This window comes from Bos mutus, chromosome 29 (assembly GCF_027580195.1).
Source record: "Bos mutus isolate GX-2022 chromosome 29, NWIPB_WYAK_1.1, whole genome shotgun sequence".
In the NCBI taxonomy this organism is placed as follows: Eukaryota; Metazoa; Chordata; class Mammalia; order Artiodactyla; family Bovidae; genus Bos; species Bos mutus.
This window is the reverse complement of record NC_091645.1, coordinates 16,023,968-16,045,619: the sequence shown is the minus strand read 5'-3', so window position 1 is coordinate 16,045,619 and position 21,652 is coordinate 16,023,968. Positions and strand designations below refer to the sequence as shown.

General features: G+C 49.1%; 1 protein-coding gene across 4 annotated transcripts in view; it reads right to left on the bottom strand.

Moving 5' to 3' along the window:
* Positions 1–21,652, bottom strand: part of TENM4 (teneurin transmembrane protein 4) — an 855,551-nt gene that overhangs the window by 577,838 nt on the left and 256,061 nt on the right. For all 4 annotated transcript variants that reach the window (XM_070365001.1, XM_070365000.1, XM_070365002.1 and 1 more), the window contains exon 3: positions 14,855–14,956. Coding sequence is in view for 3 of the 4 variants with exons in the window: in XM_070365000.1 (XP_070221101.1) it covers positions 14,855–14,864 (10 nt within the window). In the remaining variant the exon portion in view is untranslated. The remainder of the gene's footprint in view (positions 1–14,854; positions 14,957–21,652) is intronic.

Below are 21,652 nucleotides of genomic sequence, written 5' to 3'. Positions count from 1 at the left end.
CAGAGTGAGAGACGATTTCATTACTTCATGTCCTAGTTTATCCCAGGGTCTCCCAATCCCCTGCCTTTCTTGTGCGTCTGTGCGTTTCATTTGGTGGCGAGGAGGAGAATGATGGGTGGTGTCCACTGGGGCTGGAAGAGCCGGGGGAACTGCAGAGAAGTCCCCCAGACCATGCCTGGATTTGCTCAGTCCGAGCCCTGACATGTTCTGAGCAGAGATAATGAACCCGCTCAGACACTGTTCATCACTGCAGAAGACAGGCCTTGTGGGGAAACAGCAGGTGTCAGAAAGAAGGCGCCTCCGCCTGGCTCCCTGCAGCACCGCTGCATTTCCTGCTTGCGGCCTAGTCTATGCATCAGCGATACGGAGGCCGCTGAGCTCCGGTCACACCTGACTTCAGTAGGCCTAGACAGGAATTGGGGCTGCAGAGGGCCCTGGGGTGATGGCAACCACCCCACTGCTGCGAAACAGGGCCCTCTCCCTTTCCTTTACCAGACACTGGGATTCTTAATTGCACCAGCCTCTGACCTCCCCCTCAGGAAGATCCAGAAAACGGCAGAGTAGACGTGAGCCCAGGGTTGGAGGTCAAGTGGGGTGAGCTGCTGCTGGCCCTGGCTCTGCAGTCTTGGCAACTGGGGCAACATTCTAATTTCTCCCAGCCTCAGTTTTCTCATCTATAAAAGGGGATGATGATGGTGGTGGAAAGAACAATTGAGCTGCTATGAGGGTTAAGTGAGATAAAGCAGTAAACCAACACATTACTTAATAATGATGCTAGTTATAATTGTTAGGGGAAGGGGAGAAAGTTAATGACTCATTCAACATGTTTGTGATAAGGGCCTGTTCTGTGCCAGGCCTTAGGCAGGAATCTCTGCAGGCCCTCACTGCTGATGGAGGGAAGCGTGGAGTCTTGGAGCAACAAAGAAGAGCCACCCAAGCCTCCTCTCCTGACTCCTCCTGCAATCCTGCCTCCCTCCCACGTATAACTCCCTTCCACTTATACCCAACTTGGCTGCTCCTCCTGGATCAATAGTTTCTTCCCTAACTGGTGGTATAGAGGCCAGGAATCCCCAATGAATTAGGGACCCCTGGGAAAATCCCAAACTCTCTCCCTTCAAAAATAGTCACTCAAAAGGTTTGACTACACCTGGATTTCTGAACTTCCCTGATACCAATTGCTCCAAGCAGGATGAATATTAATTGTGTCTCAGAAGAAGAACCAGGAAATGTGTCTTTGATAACTCACATGGATCACCAGATCTCTCTCTTGGATCATTCCAAGAGCTCCCAGGACCTCGCACAGTCACATGGTCTCAGAGGGGACTTCTCCTACACAGGCTGCAGTTAAAACAATGTTTGCAACAAGTCTCTGTACCTCTGGGCCCTCTCTTGAACATGTGTGTCAGGTTAGATGGGAGCAGGGAACTCACGCCTAATAACATATATGGAGCACCTGTTACATGACAGGAAATTTACACATAGGATTCATTGGATCCTTAGAACAGCCTTGTGGTGGGAGGTATTATTTCTCATTTAGGAGATAAGGAAACTGAGGCACAGAGAGAGGTATACCTTTGCCCAAGATTATACATCTTGTGGGGCTTCCAAACTGTTTCAACGGTAAAGAATCCATCTGCCAGTACAGGTGACGAGGGCTCAATCCCTGGGTTGGGAAGATCCACTGGAGAAGGAAACAGCAACCCACTCCAATATTCTTACCTGGAAAATCCCATGGACAGAGGAGCCTGGAGGGCTACAGTCCACAGGGCTGCAAAGAACTGGACATGACTTAGCGACTGAGCACAGTCACAGCCACACACAGGTTGTGAGGGAGGCAGCTTTGAACAGGCATATCTGATGCCAATGCTCTTGCTCATCCAGTTACACTAGTGGTTCTCAGTTTTTTATTCATTACAATCCTTCCCAACATCACTCTGCACGCCCCCCCAAACCCATTGCTAAGGAGACTTTATAGACTTTCCCCTCCACAAACTCCTCTACCTCCTGTGAAATGTTAATACTGAACATATAGTGTATTTCTGCTTATGAACTCGGCTCTTCAGAGGACCACAGTCACTATAATAACTAAGATTTTTTTTCACCCCCAAGAACCAATCTTGCCCTCTGGGGGATGACAGTGTCCCTGCAGAGGATATGTAAATTACACCAGTGGTTCTCAACGTGTTGGCCCCAGGGTGGATGAAAGCAATATCTACCCATAAACCTAGACCAGGAAAGGAAAATCAGCTGGACCATCAGTTCTCAAGTGGAATGTTTGTGTTTTCTTTAAAGGAGCTGGTGAGTCATGGTCTTTTCGTTTTTAGATTTGCTATCGGTTCTCATACTTTATAGACTCACTTGTCACTTCCTATGAGAAGCCTGCCTAGGTTAGTCCCTATCGGAAGCTGGGTTAGTCCCCTTCCACCTCCAGTTTCATTCTGCCAAAGCAATGGTCAGACAATAGTCGCTGTCCATGTAAACGTCCTTGTCCACAAGAAGGACTCTGGCTTCTCTGTCTCTGCATCCCAAGGTCTAACATGGGCACAGCATGGAGTAGGTGTTTAGTAAGTGTTTGGGGAGTGAATGAATCGATGGGCAAATGACATTAAGATTGCTCGTGCTGCCTCTGCTGTGCTTGGCTAAAGCCTTTCCAAGGACCACGCTGGGCACAACTGGATCATAGCCATGACGTGTAGGCCTGCCTTCAGAATGCGGTACCCCCCGGGCACCTATCACCAAACCAGAGTTTTCATTTGACAACTGCTGCTGCTGCTGCTAAGTCACTTCAGTTGTGTCCAACTCTGTGCAACCCCATAGACGGCAGCCCACCAGGCTCCCCCATCCCTGGGATTCTCCAGGCAAGAACACTGGAGTGGGTTGCCATTTCCTTCTCCAATGCATGAAAGTGAAAAGTGAAAGTGAAGTCCCTCAGTCATGTCTGACTCTTAGCGACCCCATGGACTGCAGCCTACCAGGCTCCTCTGTCCATGGGATTTTCCAGGCAAGAGTACTGGAGTGGGGTGCCATTGCCTTCTCAGTCATGTGACAACACCGATAGGTAGTGTTCTGGTCAAGGCACCTGTGGGGCTGAGATGAGCACGGGGTGAGATCTCAGAACGGTGATGGCAACGGCACTGAGATGGATTTGGCCTGTGGCATTGAAACTGCCCCTCAGTGTTCTTGGCACACTCCATGGACTCTGGACCAAAAATACAATAAACTGCCAACCCGTAATAATCAGGAAAATCTTAGCCAATGAAGCCCCATGTTCATACCACAAGAAAGATAGAGGTGACCACTTTCAACTTCTATTTCCACCAGTATGTCTGCTTATTCACCCTAAGAAATTTCCCTAATGTAAGACGTGGAAAAATACTAGATTAAACAAACATACAAACAACTTTTTAAAAATATAGAGAGCTGACCTGTCAAGAAAGAGAAAGCAAACTTTCAGAGGTCAAGATGACCACAAGATAGCATGAATCTCTAGAGGTTCCCAAGCAGGGAGTGGGGGACAGCCTTGGGGGACAGTCTCTGTCTGTCCTTGGTGGTCTGGGGATTTTAGTTTTAAAGAGTCAAGGAAAGAGGCAAAGTCAACATCCTTGAAAAGGTAGAAGTCAGACTGAGACCTCATTTAGGGTTAGGATTTCCAAAGGAGCCATGTGTGCCATAATGAACAGGTGAGTCAGAAAAAAAGACAAAACCCTACCCCACCAAAGAAGACTGCAAGGGAAACTTGGTTGTGGGGATAAGTGAAGAGAAAGGAAAAAATTTTAATGTTGCTTATGAGGCTTCCCAGGTGGTGCAGTGGTAAAGAATCCACCTGCCAATGCAATAAACGCAAGAGATGTGAGTTCAATCCCTGGGTTGGGAAGATCCCCTGGAGAGGGAAATGGCAACCCTCTCCAGTATTCTTGCCTGGAAAATCCCATGGGTGGAGGAACTTGGCAGGCTACAGTCCATAGGGTTGCAAAAAGTCTGACCCAACTGAGCACACACGTGCTTTTTTCAGTGAAAATTCCCAATCACAAAGTGGTCCTCACGTGGATCTGGTGCTTGACTACATATTACCTTATGCCCAGAAAAGAACCCTAAGTCCGAGCTGAGTATTGAATTTAAAGGAATCTCAAGTTGGTGATTCCTCCAGGCATCTAGCTTAAACAAATGTAAATTCTTTCTGGACTAATGAAGGTTCAGCTCAGGCCTCAAAGGAGCCCCACAAAACAATCATGAACACGTGATTTGAAAATTCACAGAACACGTGAGGCAACGAGCCACCATGAGCAAGAGACAGCAAAAATAATGAACAAAAGAATCAGACCTATGGGTACCGAAATTATCAGATTCAGAAAAGAAATGTATACAATATTTAAAGAGATACGTAAGAGTAGTCAAAGCATAAACAAAGAATAGGCTCTTAAAAAAAATAAAACAGGTTGAAAGATAACTAGAACTTCTAGAAGTGAGGCTGACATACAGGCTTCCTGCTGCTGCTAAGTCGCTTCAGTCGTGTCCGACTCTGTGCGACCCCACAGACGACAGCCCACCAGGCTCCCAGTCCCTGGGATTCTCCAGGCAAGAACACTGGAGTGGGTTGCCATTTCCTTCTCCAATGCATGAAAGTGAAAGTGAAGTCGCTCAGTCCAGTCCTGAGGCTGCTCTAAATATAGTCTATGTGTGGTATCAGAGGGACTTCCCAGGTGGCTCAGTGGTAAATAATCTGCTTGCCAATGCAAGAGACACAGGAGATGTGGGTTCAATCCCTGGGTTGGGAAGAGCCCCTGGAGTCAGAAACGGCAACCCACTCCAGTGCCCCTGCAATATCAGAAAGGACTTTGGCACTGGAATCAGAAAACCAAAACACTGCGTGTCTTGGGCCAATCACTGCCTGTCTCTGGGCCTCACCGTCCTCATCAGCAAATGAAAGGGTGGAACTAGATCACCTCTTAAGTCCAACTCTGTCAATGAACATTCTACAATACAACGGTTCAGTTACTGGGCACCTGATTTCTGAGTTACCTCTGATTATAAGCATCTCATGAGGCTGTGAACCCTTACAATAGTCCACTGAGATATGGGCTCTTATTACGACCATTTCAGGTATTAGGAAACTGAAGTGGAGGTTAAGTACCTTAGAATCCAGAGCGGGTAAACCAGGCTTGGACCCCATCAGTATGACCGCAGAGCTGGCTCTCTTCCACTATATACCCTTCTATCTTGCTTGACTCCTCACATCTGCAATTCCACCTCTGGGATCCTTTGACCTATTGAAAGTCTCCCAGGGCAAGGGGCAGCTAAATGGCTAGCCCAGGCTGTTAAGAGCAACAAGAATTCCCACTCCGGTGGGTGGCAAGAGCATCGTGGAGTTAATCACCAGTAACCAAATATTAATGTTCTTTAGTATATCCTATGAACAAGGTTTGTGCGTATTTTAGACAAGAGGTATTTATGACGGAGCAGCCAACTGTAGCAGATTGCTGGGGCTTATGTTCCGAACACCCACTTTTGGACAATGCTTCACTCCGAAAGCACTACTCTGTGACTTGGTTTCCTCATGGGTAGAATCTGAACCGTAATAGTACCTGCTCTCCCTGGGTTGTTGCTGTGATTCGGTGAGCTAATACAAGTCAGGCGTGTAGCGAGCATGCCGCCAATGGTGGCTCTTGCTGCCGTCATTCTTATTAATTTCAACCCAGTGGGAAGGAGTCGGGCTTGGCAGCAGATGACCTTGATTCATTTCCAGCCTCCCCCACTTCCCAGCTGTGTGACTTCAAGCCATTGACCCTCTCTGAGGCTCCATGGCCCCATCTGCGAATCAGAAATAACAGTGCTTACCTCACTGGAAGTTGTGAGGGTTAAATGGACTGTGAAATGCCTAGCGCGGTGGTTGACATATAATAGGTATTCAACAAATGTCTGTTCTCACCCCTGGAGCGTTTGCTGCACACTTGGCTTCTCCATCAGGGTTAGAATCCAAAGAGGCAAAGGATTCTGTGCTGAGAGATGCTGACGGGTTGCTCTCTCCCACCTAGGGAGTTTTCACAAAGCAGCAGGTAAGTCAAGGCAGCATAGTGAGAGAGGTTCACAGCTTCAGAAGAGGCCCTTCAGGCCATGACCTTGGCTGCTTTGGCTAAACTGGCTACCGAGACGTGCAGCTAAAGATGCCATGAGCAGCAAGCCCTACCTTTATGAGGATCTGGTCTTTGAACACACTGAGGGAAACTGACCTTCCTCTTTGGAAATGAACCAGGGATTCAGCTTATAAGTCATTCTGTGATGATTCTGTGCACCCAAGATTGCGCCATAGCACTGCCCCAGGGATGGGGGACAGGCAGACGAGGACTCCATTAAAGGAGGTGCAGAAGGGCAGGAACAGCGGCAGCAGTGGTTATGCGACTCTGTGAACTGTGACTCCAGCAAGGCCTCAGGGAAGGATAGAACTCCACCCCTGGTTTCTACAGCTGCCTGGTTGTCACTTTCCAAAGTCCTGGCAGAGGCTGTCCAGAAATGGTTCCCTAATCAGGATTCCTCTTCTGAATGAACAGGGAACTTCTGGGTTTCAAGCTCCATCTGGGGCACCTTTTGGATTTTATGTTAGGTCACCAGATCCTTCCTCCTCCTCCTCCTCCTCCTTAGACCATCTGTGTGTTTACTGAATCCAGACACTGATTAAGCAGACACTAGGCATGGAAAGAGGATGGTAGGATGGCAGGACGGTGGGTATCCCAGATGCCTGGAGTGAAGACGAAGGTGCCAGCTCAGGGAGGGAAGGAGTCTTGGAGGACAGGCAGGTGGTCTGGGCAGAAAGAGCCTGAAACCAGCACGAGGGTATGGCGGCCACGGCAGCAGTGTCTGCACTGCTGTACCGCACAGACGGAAGCAGGGTGCCTCCCCAGGACCAGACCGGCAGCGGCTCCCCAGCTGGAGGATGGCGTGGGGACCCCGAGGACGAGGCACACGGACCTGGCTTCAAAGCCCAGCTCGACCCAGAACTAGGACATAGGTGTCCCTCAGCAAGCATCTCAGTTTGATTGCTGGAAAATGGGACTGTCCCTAGCTCACAGAGCCCCAAACGCATAGGTTTGCATAATGAGAATAAGACATGCTGTGTGCCTAGCACAGATACTAACCCACAGAAAGTTCAATCAATGTTCATTTCTCTTTGCTTCACTGCCACAATTGGCACCAAATGTGACAACACATTCTTAGCCGCATAAGTCATGTTTGCTTTATTCAGTATTTACACAAGAACCCAGGCTTCCCAGGTGGCGCTAGTGGTAAAGAATCTGCCAGCCAATGCAGGAGATGTAAGAGACATGCGTTCGATCCCTGGGTTGGAGGAGCCCCTGGAGGGGGGCACGGCAACCCAGTTCAGTATTCTTGCCTGGAGACTCCCATGGACAGAGGAGCCTGGCGGGCTACAGTCCACGGGGGTCGCAAAGAGTCAGACACAACTGAAGCGACTTAGCACACACACATACGAGAATTAGCGTGTTCCAATTAGGATCATTTCTCCAACCTGACCCTGAGCAAAGTAACTACCCTGTCTCATATTCTCTGAACCCCCAGGTTCCCAGTGCTAACCAGATGGATGGTTCTGACAAGGCCTGACCACTCAGTTGTCTTTGAGTCACCAGTAACTCTAGTTAATTGTTAATATCTCATCTGTGGCCATGTTGTCTATGAAAAGTAACAGATACAAAAGTGAGGACTGCTGACTGTCTGCTACATGCGGGGCAGCTACCATGGCGGACTCCAAAAGGATGGGACAAAGAACCATACCTGAGGTTCTTGTTCAATATTCCCAAAGCTAAAAAGCGTGCCTGAAAGATAGACACGCACTTTAAAAAGAGCAGGCTGTAGCAGTAAACACGCTAGTTCAAATGAACAATACCAAGCCCAGGTGGGGTGGTGGGAAACGTAATCGTGGGCTTTAGAAGCAGACTGACTTGGATTTGAATCCCAAGTCTGCATCTACTAGTAAGGCATCCTGGGGCAGGCAGGCTTCCCTGGTGGCTCAGTGGTAAAGAACCCACCTGCCAATGCAGGAGACCTGGGTTCAGTCCCTGGGTTGGGAAAGAAAGGAAATGGTACCCCACTCCAGTATTCTTGCCTGGAAAATCCCGTGGACAGAGGTACCTGATGGGCTACAGTCCATGGGGTCACAAAAGAGTCAGACATGACTCAGTGACCAAACAACAACAACAACCCTGGGGTGGGGGTGGGGTGGGGGTGGATGCCTGTTTATACATCTGTCAGATGGAGAAAGTACTCCCTCAGCGCTGCGATGATTAGGTGATATGGTGAATGCCTGGCACGCCGAGAGTGCTCACTGTTACTTCCCTTCCTCTTTCTTTTTCTCATTTCCCCTTCTCTTCTACATCACTGACATTATTCTATTTGTGACTGGCTTTGAATGAGTAGCGGATGACCTCTATCTGCCTATTGGTGATCACAGTCTTCTGCACATGTAAGTGTTCTACCGTCAGTTCAGTGTCTGTGCAAAAACTTCCAGTGGCTTATCATTTCTTAAACAAGAATCACAGGGCATCTTGGCCTCCCTGTCTTGCATCCCAAGCCTTCCACCAGGAGGTCGTGACCTTCCAACCCTCTTTCACTGCAGCATTCACCTACTGGTACCCACCAGGATGCTGGACGGATGGTTCATGTTGAGCTAATATTTGTACATGGTGTGAGGGAGGGGTCTAACTTCAGGTTTTTGTATGTGGATCTCCAGTTGTCCCAGTACCATTTGCTGAAAAGATGACTCTATTTCTGAGCCTTAATCACCTCATCCCTAAAATGAGCTTGAGAAGGTAATTCCACTGCTGGGCATATACCCTGAGGAAACCAGAATTGAAAAAGACACATGTACCCCAAAGCTCATTGCAGCACTATTTACAATAGCTAAGACATGGAAGCAACCTAGATGTCCATTGACAGATGAATGGATAAGGAAGTTGTGGTACATATACACAATGCAATATTACTCAGCTATAAAAAGGAACACATTTGAGTCAGGTCTAATTCCGTGGATGAACCTAGGGCCTGTTGTACAGACTGAAGTAAGACAGAAAAAGAAAGACAAATACCATATACTAACACATATACATGGAATCTAGAAAGATGGTACCAACAATTCTCCATGCAGGGCAGCAAAGGAGACACAGAGGTAAAGAACAGACTTTTGGACTCTGTGGAAGAAGGCGAGGGTGGGATGATTTGAGAGAAGAGCATTGAAACATAGAGAAGGAAATGGCAACCCACTCCAGTAATCTTGCCTGGAGAATTTCATGAACAGAGGAGCCTGGCACGCTACAGTCCATGGGGTTGCAAAGAGTCAGGCATGACTGAGCAACTATCACTCACACTCACTCATTGAAACATATACATTACTATATGTAAAATAGGTAACCAGGGCAAGTTTGATGTGACGCAGGGTACCTAAAGCTGGTACTCTGTGACAAGCTGGATGGATGAGAAGGGGAAGGAGATGGAGGGGGTTCAGGATGGAGGGGACACATGTATACCTATGGCCGAGGCATACTGATGTATGGCAAAAGCCATCACAGCATTGTAAAGTAGTTATCCTCCAGTTAAAATAATTAATTAAAAAAAAGACTACCCTGTGAGGAAAGATCACTGCTGTGAACATTCAAGGAGATAGAGAGAAAAGACTGTGCTGTGGTGGGGAGTGGGGTGGTCCCTGGCACACAGCAGTCAGCCGATGCCTATAACTGAAGACAAGAAGAACAGGTTAGCAGGTATTGAGACAGCAGTTGTCCTCACTTCCCCCGGACCACAGGTGCTCCCTAAAGATCGGTCACGGCTGCAGCCCCCCACACTTGTCACGAGAGCCTGTGCCATCCTCAGGACAGCGGTGTCCAACCCCCCTTCCCACGAACCTCCTCTTCTGACTGGCCCCGATCACCTTCTCATCTCCATTTCCCTTTTTCCTCCCTCACATTCTATCTTAATTTTGCATTAAATGTTCTTCATCTTAATTAATCAACTACAGTTTTGCTAGCTCACTCAAATCTTTTTGGGCAAGGTGGTGGGAAGGCATGAATGAACGAATGAGTCAAGCAAAGGAAAGGCCCCTAATTTAAAGCCAGAACAGTGAGGCCCCTGAACTAAAGGGATGGGCAGGCCACCCCAGCTAGAGGGGTCAGAAGTGGGCCTGTGTGAGGCTCCCTCCAGCCCAGCACTCTCTGCACACACACCCCCACTCCCCCTCCCACCCTGGAGCGAGAGAGCAAGCCTTTTAAATCACATCTCCCTCCTCCACCGTGTTTGCAACACCTCCCAATTTAGTTTTCTCTCTGAATTTCATTAGTGTCCCATTTGCCTCGTCTTCCTGATCTCTGAGGCAGGCGTTAAGCAGGGGGAGACTCAGTTGGCAACAAGGGCTCCTGCCTCCTGACTGCGGGTGAGGGAAGGAGGAGGAGGACAGGCCCCGGGGACGGAGTTCCTGGTCAACTCAGCTCAGCCCAATGAACTGTTACTAGACGCTACCTGTGCGCCAGGCTCCGGGGGCCCCCAGATGAGGATCTGAGCTTGCCCTGGAAACCCTGGGCTCAGGGGAATGGAGGAACAGCGCCTGGGTGATGTGCTGCAGGGGAGTGGCCCCACTGGGCTGGCAGAGTGAGTGAGAATGAGGGTGGGACAGCAGGGAGGAAGGCAGTGGGGACCTTCCCGGAAGAGGGGACAACACATATAAAGGCAGGGTGCTGAGAACAGAAGAGTGTAACGAGTCACGCTATGGAATCTCTCGTTCAGTTGTTTACTCAGTCATCCAGTGCGGATTTCTTGAGTGCCCGCTACATCCCAGGCAGTATTCTAGACATCAGAACACGGCCGAAACAACACAGAGTGACCCCTGCCTTCACGGAGCTCACATTCCAATGGGGGGAGAACAGAAAAGAGTAACGCACAATGTGCCAGGTGGAGATAAATGCTACCTAGGAACATTCAAAGGGCAGACGGGCACAGGAAGACCTGGAGGGTAAGGACTGCCTTCCCTTCTCACCTCCTCTGTGTCCACCTTGCTCACACCACGGGACCCCAGCTGCATCTTGAACAGCAAACACAGTGCTTTGCTGATTCAGCCCCATCTATGCTCTGCTCGCTTGGATGGCAACCTGGAGGTCTGTTCCCTCTGCCTGAAGAGTTCTCCCAAAAGCTGGAAAAGGGATTCGATGCCTTATGCTTTGAGATGGGAATGTGTTTATGGTTCAAGGAAAAGCAGAGGGGCCACTGGTGTGAGGGAGGGATAGATAAAGACGGGGTAGGAGGGGACAGGGGCTGGCTCAGGTGAGTCCTGGGGGGTCAGGGTGAGGTCTGTGACTTTTCCTCTGCATGAGCTGGGGAGCCACAAGTGAACTGTGAGCAGAGGAGTGATCTGATCTGACTGAACCCATCAGATCAGATCTGTTCCCTCCCCCAGGAGGGAATGGTGGCAGCAGAGTCTCCCAAGGAGGCGACTGCAGGAATCCAGGTCCAAGAGGGTGGCTCAGACCAGGGATGCGACAGAGGAGCTGGTCACAGGCGCTGAGGAGGGGAGAAAAGGGCAAATGCAGCACTCAGTGTGAGTGGAGGGACAGGGGGAAATGAGACAGGACAGAACAGGAGGAACATTCTAGACAGAAGAATCCCCTAGTGCCAAGGCTGAGATTCAACCCCATCCAGCCAGGCTCAGATCCTGCTACTGAGGTTCCTGCAGTTTTTCCTCTGTCTCAATGCACGTGGGTTCAGTGAGCCTTGCTCTGGGCCCAGGTCTCTGGGCAGCATCAACATGGGAATGAGAGATCCCATCTCTGGCCTCCAAGGGGCCCCTCTGTCAGAGCCCAGAGCTGCATTCACATGTGACACTGCAGGATGTTCGGGGAACCAGTGAGAGAGAGGCCTGGGATGGGGGGATTTATGGGAGGAAGAGGAGACCACCTTTCTTGGGTTTAGATGCAGTGAGGGATGAGATTTAATTTTTAACTTTAACATTACGTCCTTCTTACAAGTGAGCCTGGATGGGGAGGAAGAGTTCACCTGGAGCCCAGTCATCTCCTCTTGCCAAATGAACCTCAGTTTTCTTACCTTCAGTTCAGACCAGTTGCTCAGTCCTGTCTGACTCTTTGTGGCCCCATGGACTGCAGCACCCAGGCCTCCCTGTCCATCACCAACTCCCGGAGTTCACCCAAATTCATGTCCATCGAGTTGGTGATGCCATCCAGCCATCTCATCCTCTGTCATCCCCTTCTCCTCCCGCCTTCAATCTTTTCCAGCATCAGGGTCTTTTCAAATGATTCAGTTCTTTGCATCAGGTGGCCAGAGTATTGGAGTTTCAGCTTTAGCATCAGTCCTTTCAATGAATATTCAGGACTGATTTCCTTGAGGATGGACTGGTTGGATCTCCTTGCTGTCCAAGGGGCTCTCAAGATGGAATTATAAGAACTATCTCTTGGGGTTGCAGCTATTTGATGAGATGCATCAATCAAGTACTTGGCACAATGCATCAATAAATGTCACCCCATTTTACCTGTCCCTCTCTAAAAAAAGCAAAAATCTTAATAGGTATCCTCAGAGAACTATGGCTTCCCAGGTGGTATCAGTGGTAAAGAATCTGCTGGCCAATGCAGGAGACATAAGAGACATGGGTTCCATCCCTGGGTCAGGAAGATCCCCTGGAGAAGAGAATGGCTAACCATTCCAGTATTCTTGCCTGGTAAATCCCACAAACAGAGAAGCCTGGCGGGCTACAGTCCATGGGGTCGCAAGAGGTGGACACGACTAATTTGACTTAGCATGTACAGAAAACCACTGTGTCTCCACTGGCAAACATTTATCCCAGCTTGGAGTTATAGACATTCACCAGGCTGAGAGCAGAGGCTACGTCTGTTTTTGTTCCCTGTTATATTCCCAGAGCCTAGTGTGGTGCTGGGTCTACTGTCAATATACAATATGTTTTTGCTGAACTGGTAAATAAATGGTTGAATCTAAGGTTATGTATGATCTAGGCTCCGGTGCTTTTTAGCTGGGAGACCTCAGATAATTAATGTCTCCAGGTTAAAAAAAAATACTGATAATCTCTTTAGAATGTGTCAATGTCACTAGTTCTGAACATGAGTTATTTGGTTGGAACACCAGATTAAAGCACTTCCTAGGTGGATGAGGAAAAGGCAACCCACTCCAGTATTCTTACCTGGAAAATCCCATGGATGGAGGAGCCTGGTAGGCTATAGTCCATGGGGTCAAAAAGAGTCAGACATGACTGAACGACTTCACTTTAGGTGGCACTAGTCATAAAGAACCGATCTATCAATACAGGAGACATAGGGATGCAGGCTCGATCCCCAAGTAGGAGGATCCCCTGGAGAAGGAAATGGCAACTCACTCCAGTATTCTTGCTTAGAGAATCCCCATGGACAGAGTAGGCTGGTGGGCTACAAGTCTATAGCCTTGCAAAGAGATGAACACAACTGAGGTGCCTTAGAACGCACACACACCAGATTAAAAAACCAAAGAAATGTAAGAAAACAAAAAAAATGTCTCTGAGTCTCAGTTTTCTTACCTGTAAAATGGAACTCATAATATCTACTATGATAGAGGCAGTTACCGCCCATCAAATATCTATATTTCCCAGAGCCCTAGAAACCGGGTAAGACCACGTGTTAGTTCTGGCCCACAGGCTGTGCCACTTTTGAGCCGAAGCGTTTAAGAGCCAGTGCTTAACCTTCCGCCACCTCTTCCCCTGATGTGGAGACCAAGGTGGCCCCTTGTTCCAGGGGCTACAGCTAAAACACGGCAGAGCTGTCATCAGCTTGACGCCTGAGTCACTGGGTAGACCAGAGCCCTCTACCCTTTGGTTAGATAGGCAGCATGAGCAAGAAATAAACCTTCACTCTGTTAAGCCGCTGAGATTCCGGAGTTCATTCATTGCTGCAGCACAACTGAGCCTAGAAAGACTCAGGCTTCTACCCAGCACGACCGTCCACAAGGTAAGAAGTGGTGCTTGGTTCAGTTGTTGTTGTCCAGTCAGTCACTCAGTTGTGTCTGACTCTTTGCGACCCCATGGACTGCAGCACGCCAGGTTTCCCTATCCTTCACCACCTCCTGGAGTTTGCTCAAACTCACATCCCTTGAGTCGATATACCATCCAACCATCTCAGGCACATCCCCTGGGTCCTGACCTTTCCCCCTGATTCTGTAGCCTTTCTGATGACCCAGGCTCCCTTCATGATTCTCCCTTTCTCTCTGCCATGTTCTTTCTCTAGTTTGAAACATCCCTCTACTCCCTACTCCTCCCCAGGTGTGTTCTGGTTTTGCCATTGCACAGCAATATCAGAAAAGCCTCTGGAAAGCCATTCTGGCCAGTTGGACCTGGCCTGTGGACCACCTATCCTCTGGGCAGCTGCCCACACACTTCCTCCTACCTCATTCTCAACTACGCCTTCAATTCCACTCCAACTCAGCTTGAAAGGTAACCACCAAACTCTGGATCCTGCCCCTGGTGCCTTGGCCCCGGGATGACTGTCAAGGCTGGTACGGCCTCTGTGGACCTGGATATGCACTGTGCTCCTGGGTGCCAGCTCCCCGCTCACACCCGGCTGGATGCCTTGCCTTTGCCCGCCCTGTCCGCCCACCAAGCTGGCACTGGCTTGGCTTCCAGCAGCCACCAATCCCGCCACTGCATCTGCTCTCCAAGAAGGCCACCTCCACCCTGGCCTGACCTCTGCACTCCCTAGGCAGCTTAGTTGGCAAAAGCCTTCAACCTGTTTTCAGATTCTAAGATGCCATTTCTCATCAAGACCACGGGTTTGCAGTCGATGACACAGAAAATCAGATCGGACAAGGGACTGACCTGGCTCCATGTCAGCACGTTCTGAAGAGTCAGCAGTGTCCGTGGGCCCTGAAGCCCTGTCTCCAGGGCCATCAGATCCTGGAGGATGGGATGGGATCCTTCCTGTTGAGGCAGAGAACAGAGAGTCAAGTCAGTGTGGGGGCAAGGTGTCCTTGACCCCATTTTGCAGATCTCTCGCCAGCAAATGTGCACCAGTAGGGAGAGGGGACAGGTTCCTGGTCCCCAGGCATGAAGAAAAGCAAGCAGGGTCTCAAGTACCCTGGAATCCTGCACAACACCCTGTCTGCAACCTTTCTTTCTTCTCCCATCTCATCTGGCCTTGTGTGACAGCCACTGTTGACACATCAGGCTTACCAAACCCCTAGAGGGTCAGAACTACAGATCAGCCCTCTTTATGAGCCTGGCAAAGGCAGCTTGGTGTAGAGTAGACACCGCGTGTTCTGTGAAGGACTGACTGTGCTGTGATGGAAGCAGGGAGCAAGAAGGGGGCAGAGCATGTGGCCAAGGCACTGGCTTCTGCAGCAGTCCTATCATTGATTCACTGGGCAAATAAATACACCACTTGGCATCCTGCCTGATAGAATGGCCCACCCTCCCTGCGCTATATCATCTGGGAGTCACACGGGCAAAGCTCTTCACACCCAAGAGTCTGGCTCTGGTCCACTTGCTTATCACTCTGCAACTCTAGCAAATCACTTCCCCTCCTTGAGTCTTTGTCTGAAAGAGAAAAACTCTGAGCTAGGCTACATGTAAGGTTCTTTATGCCCCCAGAATTCTATGACAATGTTGATTCATCTCCACACATCCAGTGCCCAAAGAGCTATCTGTCCACAATAAAGCTTTGTGAAATGAATAAAAGAAAATTCCATCTCACTCCAAGGAGGGTGACAAGAGAGTCAAAGGTTTTAAGCCATTTGCGGGAGATCACTGCAAGAGGAGGAGCTGGGATTTGAACACAGGTCCTCATTGACTCGAGGACTTCAAGTACACTTGAGGCCTCTGTATTTTCCCTGCACCGACTGCTGTACTCACCCACTGAAGACACTACAAAGTGCCTTTTTATATGAAAGACACACTAAGCTAAAGGACAGTGCACGAAGGATGCATTCAGGCACCTCAAGTACAAAGTCATCGTTTGAGAAATTCCCTGAGTACATATTTGCCAAATATACCTAGGAGCCTAGCTAAGAAGACGTTATTGCCTATTAGAAGGTGAGGAATTACTGGTAATCTTCATTAAGACAAAACTCCCCTAAGTGTGAAATTTTGCTAGCTTCATCTGCATTTCCTGTTGCTTTATTGTAAATTCTCATTATTCTAAACAGAGTGACTGGATTAGGTGGGAACATTCGCCAGGCTCTGCCCAAGTGTGGAGTACCCTTCCCTCAGGGCTCAGGCTCCCAAACACTGCCAGGTACAATCAGCAAGACTAAGTTTGGAGGTAAACTAGAAAAGTCTTTATAAATCGTATTATATTCACTAAAACAAAACATAGGCAGTAATCACAGGAAATGTCTATCATTTTATGAATCTCAAATGAGCGGTAATGGTTACTGTGCCCTTAATTTCTATTTACTATGCCTTGTTCATTACAAGGTTACCCTCCAAACTTTCAGAGGGGAGCAGGAAATTGTTTTGCTGTAACGACGGACGTGGTTAGAGGCCGTTCCTCTTGTGTGTGGCCCTCTTCTCCTGTGCCCAGCGCCTTGTGGATTTCAGGACTCCGCGATGTCGGCTTGGCCTGCAAGGGCCGCCCTGCGGTCCTGATCGTACCCAGTGACTTAGATGAAGCACTTAGTGTCTTTCTCAAACCCCTCTCCTTTGTCCAGGTCACACAGTCTCACTCTGCCTCCAGAGATCTGGGCCAGAGCTAGTACTTGGGACCTTTATCTGGTCCCTCCATCTTGAAGAAGCCGCAGAACTACAGCTTTACTTCTATTCCACCTTCACCTTTGCTAAGCTTCCAGGGAAAACCTTTACTCCTTTTCTTCATTTTACATTTTCAGTTTGTATCCCCGAATTCCCTTTTTCAAAGTAAAGTCATCACTTGGTACATGCAGAATGATTGGTTCCAGGATCCCTCATGGGTACCAAATTCCATGGATGCTCAAGTGCCTTACATAAAATGGTATAGCATTTGCATGTAACCTACACATACCCTCCCATCTACATGAAATCATCTCTAGATCACTTATGATACCTAACACAAGGGAAATGATACGTTCAGTTCAGTTCAGTCACTCAGTCATGTCCAACTCAATGTAAATGCTATATAAAGAGTTGCCGGTGGAGCAAAGTCAAGTTTGGTTTTGGGAACTTTCTAGAGATTTTTTTTTTTTCCCCTAGAATATTTTCAATCTGTGGTTGGTTGAATCCACAGATGTGGAACCTGTGGGTATAAAGGGCTGGCTATACCTCCAATAAGCACCGCATGATGGTTAATGAAACCAAAATACCCAAGGATTGACCAAAGGCTTTAGGGCTTCCCTGGTGGCTCAGATAGTAAAGAATCTGTCTGTAATGCAGGAGACCTGGGTTCAATCCCTGGGGTGGGAAGTTCCCCTGGAGAAGGAAATGGCAACTCACTCCAGTATTCTTGCCTGGAGAATCCCATGGACAGAGGAGCCTGGTGGGCTACAGTCCATGGTTTCGCAAGGAGTCGGACACGACCGATCGACTAAAACTTTCCCTTTCATGTACGAGCAGTTTATGAAGGGCAATGCAGTTAGGACTGGATGAGGGTGTTCATTCCTTCACTTGCTCACTCGCTCACTCACTCACTCCTATTCCGTGTGTTAGGTGTGATACAGGACAAACTGAGGACTCAGAAGCAAACCGTGCCCTCAAGGACTCACAGGGTGGTAAGGCTGCAAGTAAGGGGAATGCTGGGCAGTTTGGGAGGTGGAAACAGAAAAACAAACAGTCAGAGGAGGGAGGGACAGAGAGGCCATGTCAGCAAACCAGGGAGCACTGACTGGACAGCATGCCATCCATGCCCAGCTGGGCACCGGGGACGGTGTTGGGGGGGTTGGCATGGGGACAGGGCGGGGCGCTCGTGTGAGGGAGTGAAGGCACGGGAGGGGAAAGTGTGGATGAAGAATGAGGACTGCGTGGAGGGAAGCAGAAGACACCTGACAGATGACATGGGCCCCCAGAAGCAGGGCCCTGAACGTCAAAACAGAGAAGATGGCCATCATTCACTGAGTAATAGAGCCACCGAGGGCTTCTGAGCAGAGATGTGACATAATTAGAGATGTGTTGCAGGAAGATGGATTTGGCAAGCTTGCACAGTACGGATCGGAAGGGGAGGAAGCTAATTGTGTGCCAGGCACTGGGCAGTGTTCGAGGCTGGTACATATTGGAGCTCAGTTAACCTTCTAAACTGGAGAAGGAAATGGCAACCTACTCCAGTGTTCTTGCCTGGAAAATCCCAGGGACGGGGAAACCTGGTGGGCCGCCGTCTATGGGGTCGCACAGAGTCGGACACGACTGAAGCGACTTAGCAGCAGCAGCAGCAGCAACCTTCTAAACAGCCGTAGGAAACAAGCCTATTCCTTCCAGACTTGCAGATAAGAAAATGAGGCTTCAGGGAATTCCAGCAGTTTGCCCCTAATCCCCCAGCGAGGAAGCGTAGCAGATGAGATCTGGATCCGGTTCTTTCCTTTCCCAGGTGAGCCTTAAAGCATGCTGTGATCTGTGTGGACACTTGTACACTGGACAGCCCAGTACACCTTCTGCTCCCAGCATACCTCCCGCCTGCCCTAGGAAGCGGGTGGGGGGAAGCAGGATGGTTTCCTGGGCTGCCTTTTGAGAGGCTGAGATGGAATGAAGTGCCAAGTGCCTTTGTTCCTGTTAGCTTTCCCCTGTGAGTGCGTACATGCTAAGTCGATTCAGTTGTGTCCGACTCTTTGTGATCCCGTGGATGGTAGCCCACCAGGCTCCTCTGTCTGTGGGATTCTCCAGGCAAGAATACTGGAGTGGGTTGCCATTTCTTTCTCCAGGGGAATCTTCCTGACCCAGACAGGAACCCGTGTCTCTTACGTCTCCTGCAATGGCAGGCAGGTTCTTTACCTCTAGCGCCACCAGCTTTCCCCCAGGTGACCCCACTCTAGAAGATAATACCTTGAGTTGCCTCCCAAACAACACGGACTACAGTCTCTTGCAGAGAATTCCAAAGGTAGCAGGGAACCTCCTTATTCTCTTGTAGGGAATGCTAACTTCTGTCAGCTAAGTTTAATAGGAGCAGCAGACCAGGAGCCCAGGGAAACACACTTGAATACCCAGGCCTCCTCTGCTGGGCCATGGAGAAAGTCAGTGAGGAACCCAGACTCTCTGGGCTGACGTCACTGTCTGGGAGGACTGCTCGGAGGGCTCAGTGCACTCCATCTGGATCGGCACACCTGCAGCCTGGAGAGAATGGTCATGAATCACTCCCATCAAGATGCCTGCTGCAAAAACTTGTTTTTTTCCCCAAGGAGAAAAAGAGTTCCTCATTCTAAATATGGGACATGGTGATGGCTGTGCTATACACTGGACAATCCAGGGTGTAGGTTTTCTTCAGGGAAGCCTGGCATAGTGGCAAGAGAAGGGACTTAGGAAGCAAATAGGTTGGGTCTTAATCACATCTTCCAACCGCCCCCAGGTTACTGGCTATACCTATGGGGCCTTGGGCAAACCACTTAGCTCCTTGTGCGTGCATGCTAAGTTGCTTCAGTCGTGTCTGACTTTTTGTGACCCTATGGACTGTAGCCCACAAGGCTCTTATGTCCACGGGATTCTCCTGGCAAAAACACTGGAATAGGTCGCCGTGCCCTACTCCAGGGGATCTTCTCGATCCAGAGATCGAATCTTAAGTTTCCTCATTATTAAATGGGAATGATAATAATGACTTAGAGAAACTAAATGCCAGGCCCTGGGCACATTCATGAGAATGTGTAATAATTTCTTCTTGTCTTTTTATTTTCAACATTGTGGCTATGCCCTCCCAGTGAGGTTGTTCTCCTCACAAATTTACCAACTGAAGTCATTGATTTTGGGAGAAAAAAATGCTGCAACTATAGCAGGTTGTTAATACCCTTGACCCAGTGCTTATTGGGCTTCTCTGGTGGCTCAGATGGTTAAAAAAAAAAAAAAAAAAATCTGTCTGCAATGCGTGAGACCCAGGTTTGATCCCTGGGTTGGGAAGATCCCCTGGAGAAAGGAATGGCTACCTACTCCCGTATTCTTGCCTGGAGAATTCCATGGACAGAGGGGCCTGGCGGGTTACAGTCCATAGGGTTGAAAAGAGTCAGACACAACTGAGCAACTAACACTTCCAGCGCTTATTACCAGCATCTTGGAATTGTCAGCATGTCTTTCTCCTCCACCATACTGAGACCTTCTTGAAGAGGGTGACCACTGTGGCTTCAATTCCGGGCACATAGATGTCCCTTTCTACCTCAGTTCCCTTCAACTGACATCCAAACAGACCACAGAGTCTATGGTTCTTCTGGGGTTTTATTTTCCCAGCCTGGTTTGAATAGCGACTTCTAAGCAACACCTTCAAGAACAAATCCAATCCTCTGAAAACCATCTCATTAGCATGGAATCATTTAGCATGGGATGCTTCACTTTGTTACTCTGCTAAGAGCTTTGGTTTTTAATCCAAGACAATTATATGTGCCAACATATTCAATAACATCTTAATAATACCAAACCTCCCAGGTCTCCGGACGGAATCAGATCAGTATGAGAGAGCTGGGGTCTAATAGGATAAAAGAATGTCATGCGGCAGAGGAGAAGGAGATGAAGCATTAAAACTGGGTTCAAACCCTGGCTTGTGCAGCTGGGACAGTCTTGTGTGGTATCCCTGGGACAGGGATAAATGCGCAGCAAAGGATCACTCCTTTCTCTTCCTCTGGCTCCAGAGAAAAGCAAACCCATGAAACGTTTCAAGTGAACAGGGAGAGAATAAAAGATTCACCACATTCCTGAGTCCACTTACAATATGGATTTTTTTTTTCTTAAGCTTTTCTCCCCGAGGACTGGAGGAAGTGGGTTATTTCATTTTAATTATGGCAGCTGCAGCTGCTGCTTGTGAACCCAAAGACCAATTTTCAGATCAAAAAGAAAAACATATACACATCCCCACAGACAAACTCACCCAGAGCATCAACTACATACATGAAGGACAGCTCCTTCAGAGAGCACATAGGCGGGGGTGTGCGTGGAGAAATCTGGGCCGTCATGCTCAGAGACACTCAGATCCAGGCAGAGATCCCTGGAGGTGCTTCCCCGCCGCTTCCCTCCCACCTGGCTTCCTCTCTGCCCCGAGCATCCACACCCAGCCCATGAGCCACAGGGCAGCGTAAAAGAATCTTTCATGTCCAGCAGCTGTGCACTTTTAATGTACACGGGGGAAATAAAGGCAGAAAATGGTTTTCTGTAGCCTTCCTGTGGAGTTTTCACTAGGCATCCTCATTCAGGAAGGCCTGAGTTTTTTTTTTTTTTTTTAAAACAGGTCCTCCATGTGTCCAGAGAGCCAGCCCCAGACTTGTGGCAGTGAGGATCTCTCATGCAGGGATGATGGGTGGAGCTCGTTTGCCATTTTCTGGGTCACGGGCTGTATCCAGGTTTCCACTCAGTGTTCTCTTGTGTGGTTCGTCTCCCGTGTGCTCCCCAGCGGCTCTCGGGTTAGCCATGGCAGGCAATGGCACACGAATCCTCCCCAGGTGAGCAGCCCAAATTCGCAACACGTGCAGGTGTATCTTTCAGAGGATTGAGGAGGAGCCATGCTAACGCAGGGACGTTTGTCAGGGA